General features: G+C 43.7%; 1 protein-coding gene across 2 annotated transcripts in view; it reads right to left on the reverse strand.

Moving 5' to 3' along the window:
- LOC122556475 (F-BAR and double SH3 domains protein 2-like) overlaps nt 1–21,489 on the reverse strand; it is a 67,341-nt gene that overhangs the window by 44,922 nt on the left and 930 nt on the right. For both annotated transcript variants that reach the window (XM_043703139.1, XM_043703140.1), the window contains exon 3: nt 6,683–6,728. In XM_043703139.1, the coding sequence (XP_043559074.1) occupies nt 6,683–6,728 (46 nt within the window). The remainder of the gene's footprint in view (nt 1–6,682; nt 6,729–21,489) is intronic.

Here is a 21,489-nt window from a genome sequence, read left to right on the forward strand (position 1 = left end):
TCCAAAGTCCAATTATTGAACCTAAAACTTCTTTAAGTGGCTCGATGTCATTTTTTTCTGGCTTGGTTATGCTCCTGTGTAGCACTTCATCGTGTCATGCAAATCCTGCTGATGGGCAGTGTTTCCACAGTCAGAGAGACTGTTGAACAACTTTCTTGAATTTCAGCGTCAAAGCAAGATGAGGTCAGCGCAGACAGTAGTGAAGCCACTTCCTCCTGTCGAGTTGACAGACAACCTGTAGGAAGTGGTGTGCTTAGTCACTCAGTAACAGCTGGTTGTGATATTGAGCTGCTTCATGGAGGTTGATGCAGGAGCAGGTGTGTATTTCAGCTGGCTGACAAAACCCAGATGTGGACAACTCTGGGGAAATTAGAAGAGCTCATTTTGAACTGAAATGAAAGGGGGTGACAGTGACAGAGTGTTAATGTCACAGGGCTACTGTCCCGAGGCAAATACAAGTGCTCTGGGAGTTTAAATCCCAAACACCTCATCTGGTGGAATTTAAGTTCAATTGATAAAATCTGAAATTGAACACGGCCTTGGTATTGGTGACCATGAAATGATCACTGTTGGTTGCAAAAGTCCACGTGACTGCATATCCTCAGTAGCGTGGTTGATGCCAAACAATTTGTTCACTCCAAGGGCAATTAGTGATGAATAACAAATACTAGCATTGCACGCAATGTCTACATCCCCTGAAAGAACAAATAAAACATTCAAAAAGGAAAATAAATACAGAAAGGTGAAAAGTATGCAAAGAGCTGACGGGCTGATTTGTCGCCTATAGTGCTGTGAAAGTCAACTTGATCGCACAGGGGGATGAAATAAGTCTTGCATTTGAATTCAGTTCCCTCAAAAACCAGGGAAATAGTTGGAGAGAGTGTGAGATCCTGCACAGTGTTGCTAACCCTGCAAAAACCTTTAGAAATGAATCTCCAGCATGCTGCAGTAATCAAAGATTCAGAAGGAAAATCATAGAGGCTTTTAAACAAGTTTATTATTTCCATTGATCTGTTTTGCTTATTAATTTTTAAGAAGGTTGGAGATCTGGGGAAAAACATTTTGACTGAGAGGGGCATTTAGAGGTAAAATAATGGGACCCCCAGCAATGTGTCTGACTGAGGTTGGTGGCCTAGCTCTATGTTTCTGTCCAGTCAGAGACCCACCTAAACAAACCTCAAACTTCTCTAAGACACAATTAGAGTCAGTGCCGAAGACAGCAAGGCAACAATGGCAGATGACCCTCAAAAGGTTTGTATTATTATAGGACAATAACACATACCATCTTGCCCCACTGCTGGTTTTTATTTTTGCCTCGACGCAACCCCACTAACAGTTCCTGGACAGCCCCGCATCTTGTAAACTGCTATGGTGCAAGAAAGTACCTTAAGCCAGGATCAATAGTGAAAGATTTGTGAGCACAGCTGGTTGAATAGTCCCACTCTCCATTACAGCAAAGAGGGGAGTGGCCACTCAGCCATCATCACCATGCCAGCTTTCTCCACACGGCTAGTCTCACTTCCCCACTTGATCTTCCTGTTGGCATGGAAACAATTTCTCTTCAAATAACTATCAAACATTCTTTTGAAGACCTTCATTGTATATTTCCACATACTAATCTTAAGCAGTGTATTCCAACATTTTCGCTATTCCTTTCACCCTCATATTTATTTCATTTCCCCTTCCATGCATCGATACTATTTGCCTCAAGCGCTCCTTGTGGTAGTGACTATCACATTCTCACCACACTCTGGTCAAAGAGGTCACTTCCGAGTTCCCTATTTGATTTATTAGTGACTGGTTTTTTATTTATATATGGTGCAGCGGTGTTGTCACTGAAAGAGTAATCTAAAGGTCCGGCCTAACACTCCGGGTGTCCCTGGGTTCAAAAAACACCACAGCAACTGGTGGAATTTGAATTCAATTAATAAGTACCGAAGATAAAACTAGTAATGGTGACCATGAAGCTATTGTTTGATTGGCATAAAAACCCATCTGGCTCAGTGATACCCTTCAGGGAAGGAAATCTGCCATCCTTACCCAGTCTGGTCTACATGTGTCTTCATACCCACAGCAACATGGCTGACTCTGAGCTTCTCCCTAAAATGGCCTAGCAAGCCACCTCAGTCCAAGGGCAATAAGAGCTCGATAATAAATTCTGCCCTTGACAGTGACACCCATAAACTACAAAAGAGTCAATAAATATTAATAATTTATGCCCCTCAGTTTTGATCTCTCCCACAAATTGAAAAGTCTTCCCTGCTTATTACCCTCTCCCCCTCCACATACACACACACACTTCAGAATTTTAAAGCAGCTCATTATTATTATTATTAACTACTGACTCAGAAAGCCAAACCGTGGAGACTGGTCAAGGAGCCATTGCCTGATTACTCAGTTTCTGGCCTTTTGCCACAGGACAAAAGTCTGATTACTCAACAACTTCCTTAAAACTGGGCAGCATGACTGAATAACAAGGTGACATCACCCCTACTCAACATCAGCAGAGCTTATTGAATTTTTTTTTCTTGCAAACATGCTGGAGAGACTCTTAATGAAATGTAGCTCATGTAGTGACGATGTCCCAAGTTTAAAAATACATTAGGCGGACACGCAAATTTTCCAGGGAAGTCACTGGGCAATGATCAGGAGCTGACCTTTCCCCTCATCAACTATTAGGAGGTTCCATTTAGATTCAGACGGCGCCCGTAATTTACATGGTGACTGTGGCTTATGTCCAGCTCCCCATCAGTGTCCATTACCGAATCCAGGCCTTAAAACTGAAGTAAAGCCAAGACCCTTTTATAGATCTCTCCAGCCAAGAATTCTCGGGAATGAAATTCCTGTTCGGACCAAAAGTAAACAGGAACAAATGGTGCAAGAGTTGCAAGAGGCAGGAAAGCAGAGGCCTAGTTCTGGCCTGAGAAGACCTTCCAATGTCCTCCCCCACCCCCGAATCTGAGTCCAAGTGACCATCCTCCATCTCCCTATCCCAACCACACTTCCCATTCCCTCCCTCACTCCAAACCACTTCTCTGTCCCCACCCTATTCCAAAGCTTATGACCTTCCAATTGTGCTCTGCCACTCAAAGTTTTGTGCCCACCCTAAATATCCTTTGCTTTCATTGTCAGTCAAGAATCTGGCACTCATGTCCTTAAATAGATTCAAATCAACCTGCCTCCGCTGCTCTCTAGGGAAAGAAACACTGAGAAGGAAAAGAAAACTTTCCATTTGTTCCTCCATTCACAGCTTCACTCCCATGCCCTGCCTGACTCGGAACCCTTTTCCAATGCAGTTGTCAGTGTCTGAGTGACCTACTGCTGTTGCTGTGTTCCATAGCCAGTTGTAGACAATGCAGCCAAATGGCATCAGCGATTAGGGCATTTCAGTCACACAGGTCGTGACACGCCTTCTTTGCTGTAAGGGGAAATCAGGAGGACTTTATTAATGCAGAGAGGTATAATGATAAAACCATAAGGAATAGGAACAGTAGGCGGCCGTTTGGCCCCTCAAGCCTGCTCCACCATTCAATAGGCTCATGCCTGATACAACCTTCCTCACGTCCACTTTCCGGCCCTATCCCCATAACCATTGATTTCTCTACTGAACAAGGATTTATCTCAACCTTAAATATACACAAGGAGCTCTAACCCTCAGAGAGAATAAAATTCCTTCTCGTCTCTGTCTTAAATTGGCATTCCTTTATTCTGAGACTATACCGTGTGGGCGGCACGGTGGCACAGTGGTTAGCACTGCTGCCTCACAGCGCCAGAGACCCGTCCGGTTTCCTCCCACAGTCCAAAGATGTGCAGGTCAGGTGAATTGGCCATGCTAAATTCCCCGTAGTGTTAGGTGAAGGGGTAAATGTAGGGGTATGGGTGGATTGCGCTTCGGCGGGTCGGTGTGGACTTGTTGGGCCGAAGGGCCTGTTTCCACACTAAGTAATCTAATCTAATCATACCTTCTGGTCCCAGACTGTCCCATGAGGGGAAACATCCTCTCACCATTGACCCTGTCAAGCACCTTCAAAATCCGATCTGTTTCAATGAGGATCACCTCTCATTCCTCTCAACTCCAGGGAACAGAGTGCCAACCTGTTTAACCTTTGCTCATATGACAAGCCCTCCAAACCACGGACCATTCTAATGAACACTCTCGGAACTGCCTCTGGTGAGGTCCTTAAACAAAAAGGACCTAAACTGCTTGCAGTTCTCTGGATGTGGTCTCACCAACATCTTGTACAGGTGACTGGTCCCGTGCTATATATTCTGCGATATAAAACCTGGGACCACATGAAGCAGCACAACATTATCACCTGAGCCGATAACCTCTCACATCCTTCAGCAAAATTCTTGTCGCAGACAGGAGAGATGTGATGAAACTTTTATAGAGGGGAAGGAGCACTTGCTCCTTCTGTTAGCTTCCATTTAAATTCATCTAGAACCTCACTGAGTGCATCGTAAACTTGAGATTCTGGTTCAGAATTGGGTTTAAGGAAGGGGGTGAAAACTTGTTTCAACCGAAGTGACAAACAAAAGGCCCAAGGAAGACATTGAGCACAAATGAGGGAGCAAGCACGAAAGGCCGAGGGGCTGGTGGATGAAATGGAAGGCAGACTATTATAGAGGATTGAGTGAGTGCAATGCGAAGGCTAATGCAGTATGTGAGGATACGGGTTACTGAGTATCTCGCTGGGAGACAGTGGATCTCAATATTCTCCAATTTCCCTCGAGTGCTGTTCCCAGGCTGGGGAGTACCAGGTAATGCCAGAAGTGGAGCAGTGTGGTGATGGCAGCCAGGAGTGGGGGTGTGGTTTAGTGTTGGACGTGGAATCAGAGAGCACATCATCAGCCAGAGGTTCTATCCAGGACATTCTGCCGGAGAGATTAGGACAACAAGAGGATGTAAATGGATTTGGCAGACACCTAGATCTGTGGAGGATACTCTTGCAAATGGGCTTGGAGGCTAAGACTAACCACCAGGGTTGTCAACACACCGTGTAAACAGTTTCCTCAAGTGAAGGGAACAGGAGGTGCCATTCAGTGTCAAGCATTCGATGAGATCCTAGCTGATCTCTGTTCATCCATTGTCTCGGATTCCATATCCCTGAATAACCTGAGTCAACAGACGTCTATTGATCCTTGGATTTACGTTTATTACTTAAGATGGCAGTTTTGCGGAGGGAGATCCACATATCATCACTTCATTTGACGTAATGTTTCCACAACGCACTTAGACATAAATTAACAATGAGGGAGTTATAATCAAGAATAGAATACGCTAAGGGAAGCACATTGAAGTGGACCGTGTAAGTGGAGTAAAGGGGCAATTGCAAAGGCAATTAGTTGCTTGGTCGTACATAATCAAAATCTTGCTAAAAAGAGAGATGAGGGGCTGAACTTTACCAGAAGATGGCAAAGTGTCAATTTTGGCAAGCTTCATGGAGCCTTAAAGAGTTTTCACTTCCCACATTCAACTCATTACCCATGGACCATGCCCCTGTGGTATCCCATTCCTGCTCACCATGGTGGAAGTACTCACCAGGATTCCTGGCACTGGTACATCTTCAAAGCCCAGCCCTGCACCTGGTCAAGTGCTTGCATACTGCTCCTGTCAGCTAACACATGACATACATATCTGACAGATTGGCACCCCAGCTATGTCGACAGGGAAGTGGAGGTCCTGGTGTGTAGTGGGATGGGAGGGGTTGGCGTTGCACATACTCATTGTCTGTGGAATGTGCCCCACAATATTGGTGTCCAACATGGAGGTCTGGATGAGCTACAGGTGAGCTTGAGTCACCATTTGGACCTGCCCATGAGGAACTGTCACCATGTTGTTTCTATCCAGCAAGGAGGAGATTGGGAGGGTGCATGTTAATGAGGTGAGATGGCATGATAATGTTGGCCTACACTGGTGAATGCAAATAGGCTTCTTTCACCAGCATGAACCTTGACTCACCATTCAGTGCTGGTTGGAAAAGGAGACTTTATGCTCTGGCCATTGAGAAGCCCCTTGTTAGCCACCTCATGTGATTTTGCCAACTTTCTTGCCACAACCCATGTTGTTCAGGGACTGGGGAGATTCCACTGACATTATCCGAACTTTCAGTCCTGGCACTCACCGGGATAAACACGAGAGCGTCAAATTCCAAACAATCACAACAGTTTGCACTGAAGGTGAAAAAGGTGCCAACTGATTGTCAAGTTAACCCGCGAGGTCAATCAAAGTCAATCTGGGATGGATAACTGAGAGATGAGGATTTCTAAACAAAAAGGGGTCAAGAATTATCAGGGTGGTATGGTGGCTCATGGTTAGTGCTGCTGCCTCACGGCACCAGGAACTCAGGTTTGATTCCAGCCTTGGGTGACTGTGTGGAGTTTGCACATTCTCCACATGTCTGCTCTGGTTCCCTCCGACTGTCCAAAGATATGTGGGTTAAGTGGATTTGCCATTCTGAATTGCCCATAGTGTCCAGGGATGTGCAGGTTAGGTGGGTTGGCCATGGGAAATGCAGTGATAGGGTGTGTCTGGGTGAGATGCTCTTTGGAGGATTGGTATAGACTGTTTCCACACTGTAGGGGTCCTAAAAATATCTTTCCCATTTTAAAATCCAAATTGCCTCATAATTCATATGGCTCTTGTGAACTTTACTGGTTTAGCACTGGTACAGCTCCTTACCTGACCATATTCCTTCTCAATTGCAGCTCTCTGTTTGCTAAACGACCTGAAACAAAATATAAAAACATAATGATGTCAGAGAGGTGAAGCCTAACATCCTGGAGATTACAATCTGGTTACAGTTTAAACAAAAAGAGTTGCAGAGAGGTTCAACAGAATTTTCTTCACAAGAATTTAGCCCTGCCTATAATCAGAAGGCAGGAGCAAGGGAGTGCTGGGGGTAACACTGAGAAAGCATTGCATTGTTGGAGAGGCAGTACTGAGAGAGAGGGGCTGCATTATTGGAGGAATGATACTGAGGGAGTACTCCACTGTTGGAAGGACGGTAGAAAGAAAGCATTGTACTATGAGAGAGGCATTAATGAGACAGCATAGCATTGTTCACGGGACAGTACTGAGGAGTGCTGCTTAAACTGATTGCATGTCGGAATCACACTCCATCCTGCCTCCAACCACTTGAAGCATGACATGTCACTTGAAGCATATTGTTCGAATGTAAACCTATCACAGCCCAGCCACTTGTGTACCTTTGAATGTAGCGCTTGTACATCATAGTTAGCTGCAATAAATTCTTCAATACAATAATATCCACACAAGATTCTTATGTTTTGAGGGATAGCAGAAGCATTTTCACATCAGTTATTACTGGAAAACATACCCTCAGGGATCAGGATTTATTCCTTTATAATACAGGCCCAACCAACTCTCACTAAGTCTTGTTCATCAACAGCAACAAGTTTGTCATTCTGTGTCACGTATCCACTGATCACCAATGCCGCTGCATTTTCTTGAAACTTCCTCCTACCTTGTAACCCTCCAATATCTGTACAGCTTCTCTCTCAACTACTTCTCTGATAGACCTGCTGTGAGCTCTATTGTCTGTCAGCTTCTCCCTACCAGGCATCTTGCAAGATGTTCTTTAAAATGCCCTTGGATCAAGCTTTGGATCACCTGTGTTTATTTCTTCTGTCGCTTCATGCTGTGTTGTGTTTGATAACACTTTTGGGAAATGGTTAGTGATGTTTCAGTATCCCAAATATGGTGCAGAAATTCAAAATATTGGCAAATCTGTCCAAAAACATGGAACTGTAATGGAAGTCGATCTGTGATTGGTTGCTATTCTGCCCACAATGGAAGCACTTCCTCAGCATTTGAAAACTCAAAATTTGTGCACAGTTTAAAGCAATAATTTTGTATAAAGTTGCAAAAAATAGTGGGCATGAGTTCTCCATTTTCTTTTACGGGATGTGAACATTGCTAGAAAAGCTAACATTTGTCATCCATCACTAAATTTCTTCTGAACTAAATGCCTTACTCAGCCAGCTCAAAGAGTGGCTACGTGTTGACCACATTGCTGTGTCCCTGGATTCACCGGCTAGATCAGTGCAGAAACAAACTCTGAAAATGCTGGAGAAACTCAGTAGGTCTGGCAGCAGCTGTGGAGAGAGATTAAGTTAGTATTTCAAGTCTGACATGACTCTTGTTTCAAACTGAAAGTGATTGGAAAATGTTTTTTTTATCCTTTTGACAAAGGTGGAGAAGGAGAAGGGGACGAACAGATGGTGTGGAGGCTCAGTGAAGTAGCCAAAGTAGATTTCCTTCCCTAAGGGGCTTTTGTGAACATAGTGGGCTTTTATAATAAATCGATAATATGTGCTATGATCACCATTACTGAAATTAGCTTGCTATTAATTGAATTTAAATCCAACCAGTTGCCAATGTTGGGATTTGAATCTAAATTTCCAGAATATTAACCTGGGCCTCTGGATCAGTAATCCAGTGACATTGCCACTATAATCAGTCTCGCCCTTAAATTAATTATTAATGTCCAACTTTGCTCACATTTATCAGCACAAATATCAATAGTAAAATACCTACAATTCAATTAACTTGTGCGTATAATCAAATGGCCTCCAAAGGTAATTATACGTGAACATAAAACACCCGCAGAAGTGCATCACTTTCATTTTGTTTGCACCAACGCACAGCAGCTTAACACCATCCAGGACAAAGCAACCCTGTTGGCTGGTGAAGTGATTGTAATGAGGTCAGCGAGATAGACCTCATAGAATGTGAGTTCCCTGATTTGGGCTGTTAACCCGGTCCAATCAGGGAGCCCTGGCTGACAGATATAAACAGGAGTGTAGATTCGTGCACTTTGTGTCTTTCACTGTGTCTCACACCTGCATGCACACACACCATGGGTGCTGGGGAAAAAAAATAAAAGAAAAAATAAATAAATAAACAGGAGTGTCAGAGGTTCTGTTCACTCTGAGAGCTGGCTCTGAGCAAGCCGAACTCAGCGTTGAGTACTGTACATGTGTAAATAAATGGTGTCGAGATACCGGCCTCTGTGCAGTTACCCCATTCACTCCCTCCACCCTTAATGCTCAGACTGTACCATGTACAAGATACACAGCAACTACTCTTAGACAGAACCTCCCAAACCCACAATCTCAACCAACTAAAAAGGACAAGGGTGGTAAGTGCATGGGAACACCACCACTCTTGCAAGCTCCCCCTCCAAGCCACTCTCAGTTTCTGACTTGGAAATATATCCCTATTCCTCACTGTCACTAGAGTCAAAACTCTGGAACTTCTTTCCTAACAGTTCTATGGGGTGCACCTACACCAGATGGACCGCTATTTTTCAAATGGATGGTTCACTTAGAACAAAGAAAGTTTACAGCCCAGGAACAGGCCATTCGGCCCTCCAAGCCTGAGCCGATCCAAATCCACTGTCTAAATCTGTCGGTCAATTCCGAAGCATTTGTATCCCTCTGCTCCCCACCTACTCATGCATCTGTCCAGACACATCTTAAATGAATCTACCGTGCCTGCCTCTACCATCTCTGCTGGCAACACGTTCCAAACGCCCACCACCCTCTGTGTGAAGTATTTACCACGTGTATCCCCCTCAAACTTTCCACCTCTCACCTTGAAAGCATGACCTCTGGTTATTGAATCCTTCACCCTGGGAAAAAGCTGGTCTCTATCCACCCTGTCCATACCCTTCATGATTTTGTAAATCTCAATCAGGTCCCCCCTCAATCTCCTTTTTTCTCGTGAAAATAAACCTAACCTACTCAACCTCTCTTCATAGCTAGCACCTTCCATACCAGGCAACATCCTCATAAACCTTCTCTGCACCCTTTCCAAAGCGTCCACATCCTTTTGGTAATGTGGCGACCAGAACTGTACACAGTATTCGAAATGCGGCCGAACTTGATCCCGACAACATGGGTTCAATTCCCACATTGGCTGGGGACAGCATGATGGACTCTCCTTTGCAACCTCTCCCTTTGCCTGACATACAGTGACCCTCATGTTAAATCATCACCACTCACCTCTCTCTAATGAGAAAGCAGTCCTATGGTCTGGTAAGACTATGACAGCACAACAACTCAAGGGTAACTAAGGATGGGCAATAAATGTTGATCTTGACAACTAAACTTACACCCGAACAGAAAAAGTAGGAAACGTGCCTGTGAAGATAGATTTTTAAAAATGCCTAATGCATTTCCACACTTGCAGAGACCCAACCTGATTTAATTGCCTCTGAATATCTTACCCTTTCAGGAGGTTTATTTAAACCTTGAGAAGATTCATATCAAGGGTGTAATTGGAACAAATCCTATGCTTTTGAATGAAACTGACTGCCAAAGTTTAACTCAAGTAACCTCCCCTAATTACAGGTTCAGTTCCAGCTTACATTCAAACTGAAGACACAGAGGAAAGCTTGGTCTTTATTTTAACAAATCCAGAGGCCAACAGATTGAATACACTTGGTTCACAAAATCTTGTTTTATTTGCAGTCTCGGCTTTCTGGTAAAGATTGAAAATAAATCAACTGTTAAAGTTTACCTTGGAGCCACCCAAGAATCACAGGCTCAATGTGTTCAGCTCCCTTCACACAAGAATTATTCCTCACTGTTCAAACTTTACACCGGACATGCAATCTCCTCTGTGAGTCTGCTCCAACTTTGGACTCTGCCAGCAAGCTGTAGTCTGCCCAATGTTTTCCCTGATTGAGCTTTACTTAGGTAGGGTGTAGACTTCCCAGTGCATACTTTAGCAATGTGAAGACAGCACTGGGACTCCAATTGAAAACACCAGCAAAGGCATATTGCACCATTGGAACTGAATGGGGACAATGGACTGAAATGGAAATTCCAAAGAATCACTCCAACACTGGGTTCTTGTATATTTAAAGGATGACCTTCAATGTATGTGTCTCCTAATTGGTAGGAGGACAATATTGGGGGAACCAGGTCGTGTATGGGATGGGGAGCAGAGTTGGGGGAGCATGCTGTAAACGCCATAACCAAAACAATTTGCATTTGCATCACTCCTCAGGATGTGTCAAAGTAGCTACAGCCATTAAATACTTTCTCTTAGGAAGAAAGATTGAGCCATTGGAGTTCAGAAGATGATCTCTTTGAAACATGGAAGTTTCTGAGGGGCTTAACAGAGTAGACAATCAGGGGATGTTTCCCTTTATAAGAAGAATCTGGAACTGCAATTCTGAAGTAAATGGTGAACCATTAAGATGGAGGTGAGGAGCAGTTTCTTCTCTTGGAGGGACATTAATGTTTGGACTTCTCTTCCCCAAAGAGCAACAAGCATTGAATATGGGTGGCATGGTAGCTCACAGGTTAGCACTGCTGCCTCACGGTGCCAGGGACCTAGGTTCAATTCCTGCCTTGGGCAACTGTCTGTGTGGAGTTTGCACGTTCTCACCGTGCCTGTATGGGTTTCCTCCCACAATCCAAAGATGTACAGGTTAGGTGAATTGGCCACACTAAGCTGCCCATAGTATTATGTGCATTAGTCAGGGGTGGATATAGGATAGGAGAATGGGTCTGGGTGGGTTACTCTTCGGAAGGCCGATGTGGACTTGTTGGGCCGAAGGGCCTGATTCCACACTGTAGGAAATCTAATCAATATTTCAAAGTTGAGTGAGATGGATTTTTTATTGACAAGAGAGAAAAGGATTATCGGGGACAGACAGGAAAACTGGCCCCAGTCAGATCAACCATGATCTTATAGAATGAGAGAGCCAGATAAGACGGTCCGAACTGCCTTCTCCTCCCTATTGTAATATAGGAAACACAACAGCTAATAACACGCAGCCAGGTCCTGACACTGTATAACTATAAGGAACTGTTACTCCTCCATGGCTGGAGTATATTTGGGTAAGGGACTGAGTCTCAAAGTGATGCAACTGCATTACCTAAGTGTGGTGAGCCAATGGAATTCTCTACCAGAACAAACAATTCAAAACATCGATGTCTTCAAAAAGGAGTTCTTATGGCCAAAAGGATCAAAGGGGTAGAGGAAGAAAGTGGGAACAGAGGACTGAGCTGGATGATTAGCTGTGATCATACTGAATGGTGGAACAGGTTCGAAGGGCTGAATGGCCTAATCCTTCTGTTTTTTCTATGTAAGAGAGTCACATTTGCTGATCATCCTCTGATCCACAATTCACTGCTCACCCTAGACTAAACCGTGGGCTCCATGAGTTGTTGGTCTGCCTCTGGTTCAGGAGATTGAGCCTCAGCCCTGTGGCTTGACTACCTGAACCAGGCTGACTTGCAAAAGCAGGGCGAGATAAAAACACAAGCATGCATCTATAGAGTGTCTTTCACAACCAAAGCGTCTCCATAAGTACATTTATAGTCATTGAGTCAGAAACTAAACGAGTCCAACCTGCCTGTGGTTGGCTCATGTCCCTCCAAACACGTCTTTTTTCATGTACTTATCCAAATGCCTTTTAAACACAGTAACTGTACCCGCACCCACCACTTCCTTTGGCAGTTCATTCCACACATGAACCACTCTGCGTAAAAACAAAAAGTCCCTCATCTCCTTTTTAAATCTTTTTCCTCTCACCTTAAAAATATGCCCCCTAGTCTTGAAATCTCCAACCCTAGGGAAAATATACCTGCCATCCACCTTATGTATACCCCTCATGATTTTGTAAACCTCTGTACGGTCACCCCTCAACCTCCTACACTCCAGTGAAAAATGTCCCAGCCTATCTAGCATCTCCTTATAAAATCAAACCCTCCATTCCTAGAAACATCCTGGTAAATCTTTTCCGAACCCTCTCCAGCTTAATAATATCCTTCCTATAACAGGGTGATCAGAACTGGGCACAGTACTGCAGTAGAGGCCTCACCAACGTCCTGTGCAAGCTCAGCATGACGTGCCAACTCCTATACTCAAAGGCCTGAGCAATGAAGGCAAGCGTGCTAAATACCTTTTTTAACTACCCTGTGGTGCAAACTTTAAAGAATTTTGGGCTTGAACCTCTAGGTCTCTCTGTTTTATAGCACTACACAAGGCCCTATTTTTAATTGTACGAGTCCTGCTCATTTGTTTTACCAAAATCCAAACCTCACATTTATTCAAATTAACTCCACTGGGAGGGTTAACTGATTATCTCAACATTGGGATCAATAGGCTTCTATTGGGCCCGGGAATTAAAAGACTTTGGAATGAAGGAAAGCAAACAGGTTTTTGTGTTGCTTGTGTCAACCGTTGTCCATCTGAATAGCAGCAGAATAGGCTCAAGAGACTAAATTAACCTCCCTGTATTCCTACAAATCCAGACCTTGTCATGTTAATGATTATGATCAACTAATCATTCCCTGTCAGCTCTGCTGCCTCACAGCACTAGGGACCCGGATTCAATTCCCACCTCAGGCAACCGTCTGTGTGGAGTTTGCACGTTCTCCCCGTGTCTGCGTGGGTTTCCTCTGAGTGCTCCGGTTTCCTCCCACAGTCCAAAGATGTGCAGGTTAGGTGAATTGGCCACGCTAAATTGCCCATAGTGTTAGGTGCATTAGCCAGAGGTGAATGTAGGGGAATGGGGCTGGTTGGGTTGCTCTGAGGGTTGGAGTGGACATGTTGGGTCAAAAGGCCTGTTTCCACACTGTAGGGAATCTAACCCAATCTAACTGATTGTTAGACCATTAGCATTATCACTACTTGGTGAGCAGCAAGTGGAAACAGCATGCTGATGAAGTTTATTGAGCTGGAACCGTCAACTAACAAGCTAATCTACAGATGAAACACGTGGTTGACATTATTAAAGCACACTGGAGTGAAGGGCTTTATGCTCAGTGGTAATGACCCTATCTCTGGTCCTGATGGCGTGGGTTCAAGCCCAACCTGCTCCAGAGCCGTGCACATCTCAACAAGTTGGTTCAAAATATCAATCAATGCATGAGACAAGCCTCAATATTTTTGATCATTATAGTATCAAAGAGTGTTGAAACCAGAGTTTATTGGTGGGCAGGCAAACTTGGGTGAGGTGCCAGTTTAACTCACTTGAGAAAGGCAAAAGATCAGGATGCATGTTGGATCAATTGAAAGCAAGGAAACTCAAAGACATATTGTCAGGATGTCCACAAAATTCCTACGTTAAAATAGGGACACAGTAGACCTCCTAACAGATCCCAAATGTTTAAGCAGCATGCAAAACTATGATTTCTCAATGTAGATGAGTCCAATTCAGTAACACAGGCCATTACGATTTCCTTAGCAATTGGGAATCAAATCCTACACAGATGTACCGTGTCAGGATTAACAGGTGAAAAGCTTAATCATTCTCAAATGATACGGGCTATATTAGACCATTCAGAGTCAGATTAAACCTGCATTGACCAATTAGAATCCATGTTATAGTAGGCAGAAGCCTGCAGAATCCATAAACCACTCATGAACAGATGGAGAGACAAGGACTCAAGTGTAAGTGTGGAGCTAGCAAAGAAAAGAGTGGAGTTGGTAATCACGTCTAACACGTGAAAGCTTTTCAGAAACTGAAACCAGCTACAGAAACTGAAAACTGATGAATCCTCTTAAATGAAAGAGGTACAACAGGCTTTGGGTTTAAAAGTATGGCACTGGAAAAGCATAGCAGGTCAGGCAGCATCCAAGGAGCAGGAGGGCAATTAGGGCTGGGTAACAAACGCCCTTGTCCAGTGAAAGCATAAAATAAATACAATCCATCACTGGTGGCACAGTGGTTAGCACTGCTGCTTCATAGTCCTAAGGACCTAGGTTTAATTCCAGCCTCAGGTGACTTGCCTGTTCCGTGGACGGTGCCTGACCTGGCTGTACTTTTCCAGCACCACATTTTTCAACCCTGATCTCCAGCAACTGCAGTCCTCATTTTCTCTCAGTACAACAGCCTTCAGCAATTCAATCGAGCATCTCAGCTTTCAAAGTCAAAGTAGGAATCATAGAAGGCACAGCATGGAGCGTGGCCATTCGGGGGTAGGGGAGGCGAACAGGGAAATGAAGAGACGCAGTTACATAATGCATTGTCATTGGGCTTCATAATCCAAAGACCTAGGTTAATACTTTGGAGGCACAGGTTCAAATCCCGGCATGTCGGATGGTTGAATCAAAATTAAATTAATGGCAAATATGAAATTAAAAACTAATCTCAGTAATGGTAACCATGGAACAATCAAGTATTGTTGTCACAACTCTTTCTGATTCATTAATACTCTTTGGGGAAGGAATTCTGCTGCCCCTACTGGGTCTGGCCTACATTTTACTCTGGACCCATAGTAATGTAATTGACTCTTGAGTACATTGTGAAGTTTCCAAGCAATCCACTCAGTGCAAAGGGAGTTAGGGCTGGGCAACAAATATCCATGTCTCATGAAAGAATAAACTAAATTCAGTTCATCACAGATGGCACGGTAGCTCTCAGTCCCAAGGACCCAGGTTCAATTCCAGCCTCAGGTGACTGTCTGTGTGGAGTTTGCACATTCTCCCCGTGTCTGTGCAGTTTCCCTCCATTTACCTCCCATGTCCAAACATGTGTGGGTTAGATAGATCAGCCATGGAAGATACAAGGGAGTTGGGTCTGGGTGGGTTGTTTTTCGGTGGGCTGGTATGCTCCCAAGCTGTGGGGATTCTATGATCAGGCCTGTACCAATTCTTTCAAAGAGCTATCTAATTCACAGATATGGTACAATTTGTTTTTTTTAATTATTCATTCACAGGACAAGGATGTTGCTGGCTAGGCCAGCATTTATACCCATCCCTAATTGCCCAGAGGACAGTTATGTGTCAACCACACTGCTGTGGGTCTGGAGTCACGTGTAGGCAGTCCAGGTAAGGATGGCAGATTTTCCTTTCTGAAACTATGATCAGGCCTGTACCAATTCTTTCAAAGAGCTATCTAATTCACAGATATGGTACAATTTGTTTTTTTTTAATTATTCATTCACAGGACAAGGATGTTGCTGGCTAGGCCAGCATTTATACCCATCCCTAATTGCCCAGAGGACAGTTATGTGTCAACCATACTGCTGTGGGTCTGGAGTCACGTGTAGGCCAGTCCAGGTAAGGATGGCAAATTTCCTTTCTGAAAAGAGCATTAGTGAACCAGATGGATTTTTCTCAACAATGGTTTCACGGTCATCATTAGACTCTTAATTTCAGATTTTTATTGAATTTAAAATCCACCATCTGCCTTGGCGAGATTTGAACCCAGGTCCCCAGAATGTTCTGGCTCTCTGGATGAGCATTTCATTTCATATGATTTTCTTTCAGTTTCATTTCCCAGCTCTTTCTCAAAAATCTTTATATTAATTCCTTTCAAGTATTTGTCAGATGTTAAGAATTGTCTACTGCAATTCATAATTTCTTCCATTTTTACACTTGCGGCTGTGTTTAATTGTCCTGACCCTGACTCAGAGAGTGATCCTCCCTGGTTTTGTTTTCATTCCCCTGCACCCACCCACCTCTTTCTAACAGCTTGATTGCAGAGATTAATAGCTTCCAGGCTCTAACAATTATCACACTTCATTGCCACAATTCTCACAGCTAAGATGAGGAGCATGACCTTTCCTTTTGGCCTGCAAACCCTAGAGAGAGTCCCGACCCACAAGGAAAGACAGTCATTTCAAATGTTGACACCTTTCACCAACTTGGGGCTATGAAGTGGAACTTTCCTGCAGCATTGACACCCTAGCTTGTAATGTCCCACTGTTATTTCCAACCACATGATTTTTAAGAGACATCTAAGGGAGAGGCAGGAGGTGGAAACTAATAAATAACTTCCAGAAAACAGACTGGAGCAGACTCAAAAGAAGAACATTTTCAGGGCTAAGGTGAAACAGCAGTGAAGTGAAACAAGTTGGATGCTGTATCAAAGAGATGCCACTGGAATGACTGGCTGAATGGCCTTTTTGTATGCCAGTATTATTCTGTATCCTAATTTTCCACATCGTTTTTTGATAAAAAGCCCTGTTTTCCCTTCCTTCACCACACCGTACCCCCCCAAACACCCCCACCCACTGTTTTCCCTGAAAGTGCTGATTCTCATTCAGTCCCAAAGACCCAGACGGCCTCTTTCCCTGGAGTAACTCTGGCTGCCATTACATCTACATGTTTTGAGAAGATTTGTAGCTCAGGTTGAGGTTCAGGATGTAGGTTTGCTCGCTGTGCTGGAAGGTTCATTTCCAGACTTTTTGTCACACTACTAGGTAACATCTTCAATGGGCCTCAGGTGAAGCACTGCTGATAATTCCTGCTTTCTATTTATATGCTTGGGTTTCTTTGGGTTGGTGATGTCATTTCCTGTTCTATTTCTCAGGGGGTGGTAGATGGGGTCTAACTTGATGTGTTTTGTTGATATCAAGTTAGACCCCATCTACCACCCCCTGAGAAATAGAACAGGAAATGACATCACAGGAAATGACATCACCAACCCAAAGAAAGCCAAGCATATAAATAGAAAGCATGAATTATCAGCATTGTTTCGCCCGGAGGCCCATTGAAGATGTTACCCTGTAGGGTGTCAAATAATCTGGAAATGAACCTTCCAGCTCAGCGAGCAAACCTACATCCATTACATCTACATACTACATAACCTCCAGCCTTTTTCTGATGGCTCAGCATTAATTGGCAGGGGGGCTCTCCAGAGTCTGGTCCAACATATGCTGCCTGTGGAAAGTGAGATTGCATTTCCACCCCTATTAGCTTTCACCGTGGCTACAACAAGACCACACAAAATTTGAAGTGAGTTATGCAGGGATAAAGCGAGGACTGCAGATGCTGGAGATCAGAGTCAAAAAGTGTGGTGCTGGAAAAGCACAGCCGGTCAGGCAGCATCAGGAATGTGATGAAGAGCTTATGCTCGAAACGTCGACTCTCCTGCTCCTCGGATGCTGCCTGACCGGCTGTGCTATTCCAGCGCCACACTTTTTGACAGTAAGCTATGCAATTCTGTACAGTTGAGACACGCAGAGGTATACTTAGCATTTTCTCCCAGCTGCTAATAGTGAAAAACATCACCAAGCACAAGTACTTCTCATTCAGAAGAAATTAGAACAGGGTCCAGTCCATTCAGCCTGTAACTATATTAAATAAGGTTTCCCTCATTATTCACCTCATCCTCTCAGCAGTATTCTGTGTGTACTTGCCCCATACAGACTGCAATGGCACTAAAAAAACCAGCTGACCACCATCTTCTCAAGGGCAATGAGGGATTGGCAATTAATACTGCCCCGCGACAATGACGCTCACATCCTTTGAAAGAATAAATAAAGCTTCACTTTTCCATCCGATTCCCTTGATTTCCAGAGTGTCCAACAAAACTATCAATCAGTGTTTAATACACTCAAGAAATTATCATCCCCAAGCCTTTTTCCATGTATGCATCCCTGAGGAAAGAAATCTCTCCTTATCTCAGTCCTAAACAGCTGAACCTTAATGTGAGAGTATTAGCCCCTAGTTCTAGAACCTGTGTCAAAGCGGGATCAAGGGGGGGGGGGCGCTGAACAACTCCTCTAGAGCTACCATGTCTCAGAATTTAAAATGCTTCATTGAGACCAGCTCTCATTCTGCTCAACTCTAACAAGCATAAACAACTATACAAATTAGGAATTGGAATGGACCATTCAGCTCCTTGTACTGGGTCTCCAACTCACTAAGAACATGGATGATCTTCTACCTCAATCCTTCCCAGCAACACTAAGTCTACCTACATCACATGGACTGCAGAGGCAGAAGATCAGGCCTCCCCACTGATTGTGGTCCCAACTCCACCTTGCTGTCAATATCTTATATCTCCACCTTCCTTGATGATCTATTAATGATAGTCTCCACTGTGCTCTGGGAAGAAAATTTCACCCCTCAATGATCCTCAGAGAGAGAAAAAAAACTTTTTATCTAGGCCTTAAATAGGTCACCCTTTGTCTTTAAATTCTGTCTCCTAGTTTGAGTCTCTCCCACAAAAAGAAACATCATCTCAGTACCCACCCTAACAAGACCATTTGGGATTTCATTGAAAGATACCAGATCCCCTCTCATTCGAAACTGCAATGGATACAGGTCCAAACTTTCTTTGCAAGAGAACTCTTTTCATTCCAGGAATCAGTTGAGTGAAACTCCTCTGAATGGTTACTCATGTAATTATGTCCTTCCTCAATTATAGAGACCAAAACTATACACACAGTGTCTTCCTTATTTATTTAACACATACTCTCAAAACGTCACCTACATGTTACCTTTCATTCATTTCCTGTCCAGAAGGATTTCATAAAACTTCACTATGGACAATCGAAGCTTGGAGCAGGTTGTTAGATCTGTAGCAGATTCAAATTACCATGTCTCTCGGACTGGAAGATTCACCTCTGGGTCACTCAGACCATTAAACCATAGCAGTTTCCTATTTCTTAATATTTTCTCCTTAACAGGTATAGAAGCTACTGGACAAGATACACATTTTGTTGAATTTTTTATCTTGCACTGACTAGGACAATTAGCAAGAAATTTAAGGGGATAAACCAATATCCATCTCAATTTCTCCTTAAAGTGGTATTTCTTGTGAATTGAATACAAGATGAAAAGCTTTAATTAAATGCATACTTTTTCCAATGATTCATTACAAAAACAAATTCAGACACTGGACGGAAAATGGGCTATTTGAGGGTAGGAATTTATTTGATCTTATCCTTAATTCAAGTCATCGTTAATTTTCACCAAATTAGTCTATGCCTTTTGCAGCCTTGTGCTCTTTCTGTTATAAAACTCCAATATCAAATCCCACTTAATCCTCCTTCACCACCCATACCCCGGATCTCTGGCTTCTTCAACATCTCAAATTCTATCTTCAAATCTCCCCATCTCTCCCTCTCTGATCTCTGTCATATCCAAAACCACAGCCAACACTCTAATCCAACCCTGACCTCTTGTTGGGGCCCCTCCAATCCAGCTCTGCCTTCCATTTTGTCCCTTCACTCTAGGTCCGCAGCACGGTGGCTCAGTGGTTAGCACTGCTGCCTCACAGTGCCAGGGACCAGGTTCGATTCCAGCCTTGGACGACTGTCTGTGCAGAGTTTTCACATTCTCCCTGTGTCTGTGTGTGTTTCCTCCCACAGTCCAAAGATGTGTAGGTTAGGTGAATTGGCCATGCTAAATTGCCCATAGTGTTCAGGGATGTGTAGGTTAGGCGCATTAGTCAGGAGTAAGTAGAGAGATTGGGTCTGGGCAGGTTACATTTTGGAGAGTTGGTGTGGACTTGTTGGGCTGAAGGGCCTGTTTCCACACTGTAGGGATTCTATGATAACATAATTCATTTGTTCATAAGACATATGGGCACAATTAGGCCATTTGTCCCATCGAATCTGGTCTGCCATTTGATCATGGCTGATATGCTCCTCACCCCCATTTTCTTGCCTTCTCTCCATAACCCTTCAACCCATTAGTAATTAAAAATCTGTCCAACTCCTCCTTAAATTGACTCACTGTCCCAGCATCCACCGCACTTTGGGGTGGCAGATTCACAACCCTTTGGGAGAAATAGTTTCTCCTCAACTCAGTTTTAAATTTGCTCCCCCTTACCCTAAGACTGTGACCTCTCATCTCAGAATGCCCCACAAGAGAAAGCAACAATTTCACTTGTATTTTATCCCCACCTTTATCATCCTGAACACCTCAATTTGATCTCCCCTCATTCTTCTAAATTCCAGAGAGTATAGACCTAAACTCTTCAATCTCTCTTCACATGACAAACCCCTGGGATCAATCTAGTGAACCTCCTCTGAACTGCTCCTGACCTTCAAAACTTTTATTAAAGACCAATTGCTTTTTTGTGTTGCAAGATTGGAACTCGCAGACATTTAGGAAGTTGAAGGGAACTAGCCATTCCCCAATATTATGCAGCAAAAGGTCAAACTCAGGTCAGTCAGTCTAATATTTAATTCACGCTTCCCATCCAAGCCTCCAGTTCCATCTTTTCTTATAGAAACTTTTACAATCATATTACGACGAGACAGGTTAGATACAGGAAGAACATTCCTAATGATGGGGACTCCAGAACTAGGGGTCACATTACAATAAAACATTTAGGATTGTAACAAGGAGAAATGTCTTCACCCAGAGAGAGTGGCGAGCCTGTGGAACTCTCTGCTACAGAAAGCACTTGGGGGCCAAAGCATTCATTTTCAAGAAATGGACTGAGATGTAGCTCTTGGGTCTAAAGGGATCGAAGGTTATAGGGAAAAGCAGAAACAGGTGATTGAGTTAGATGATCAGCCATGATCATAATGAATGGCAGATACCTTTTATATTCAAGTTTCTAAGGATTTGGCACCTGAAAGGGATAAGTAGAGAGCATATAGCATGATGCAGATTAAGGAACAGGGAAAGGTGAGCAAGGAAGGAGACCTGAGTGAAGATAATAATATGGAACGAAAGAGGAGGAAGTATGTATGACAAGGGAGTACTGGGGAAGACTAAGGAGGGGTGAGGCACAGAGAGAGGGGTGAGGCGGTACA

The sequence above is a fragment of the Chiloscyllium plagiosum genome, chromosome 14 (genome assembly GCF_004010195.1).
Source record: "Chiloscyllium plagiosum isolate BGI_BamShark_2017 chromosome 14, ASM401019v2, whole genome shotgun sequence".
Lineage (NCBI taxonomy): Eukaryota > Metazoa > Chordata > Chondrichthyes > Orectolobiformes > Hemiscylliidae > Chiloscyllium > Chiloscyllium plagiosum.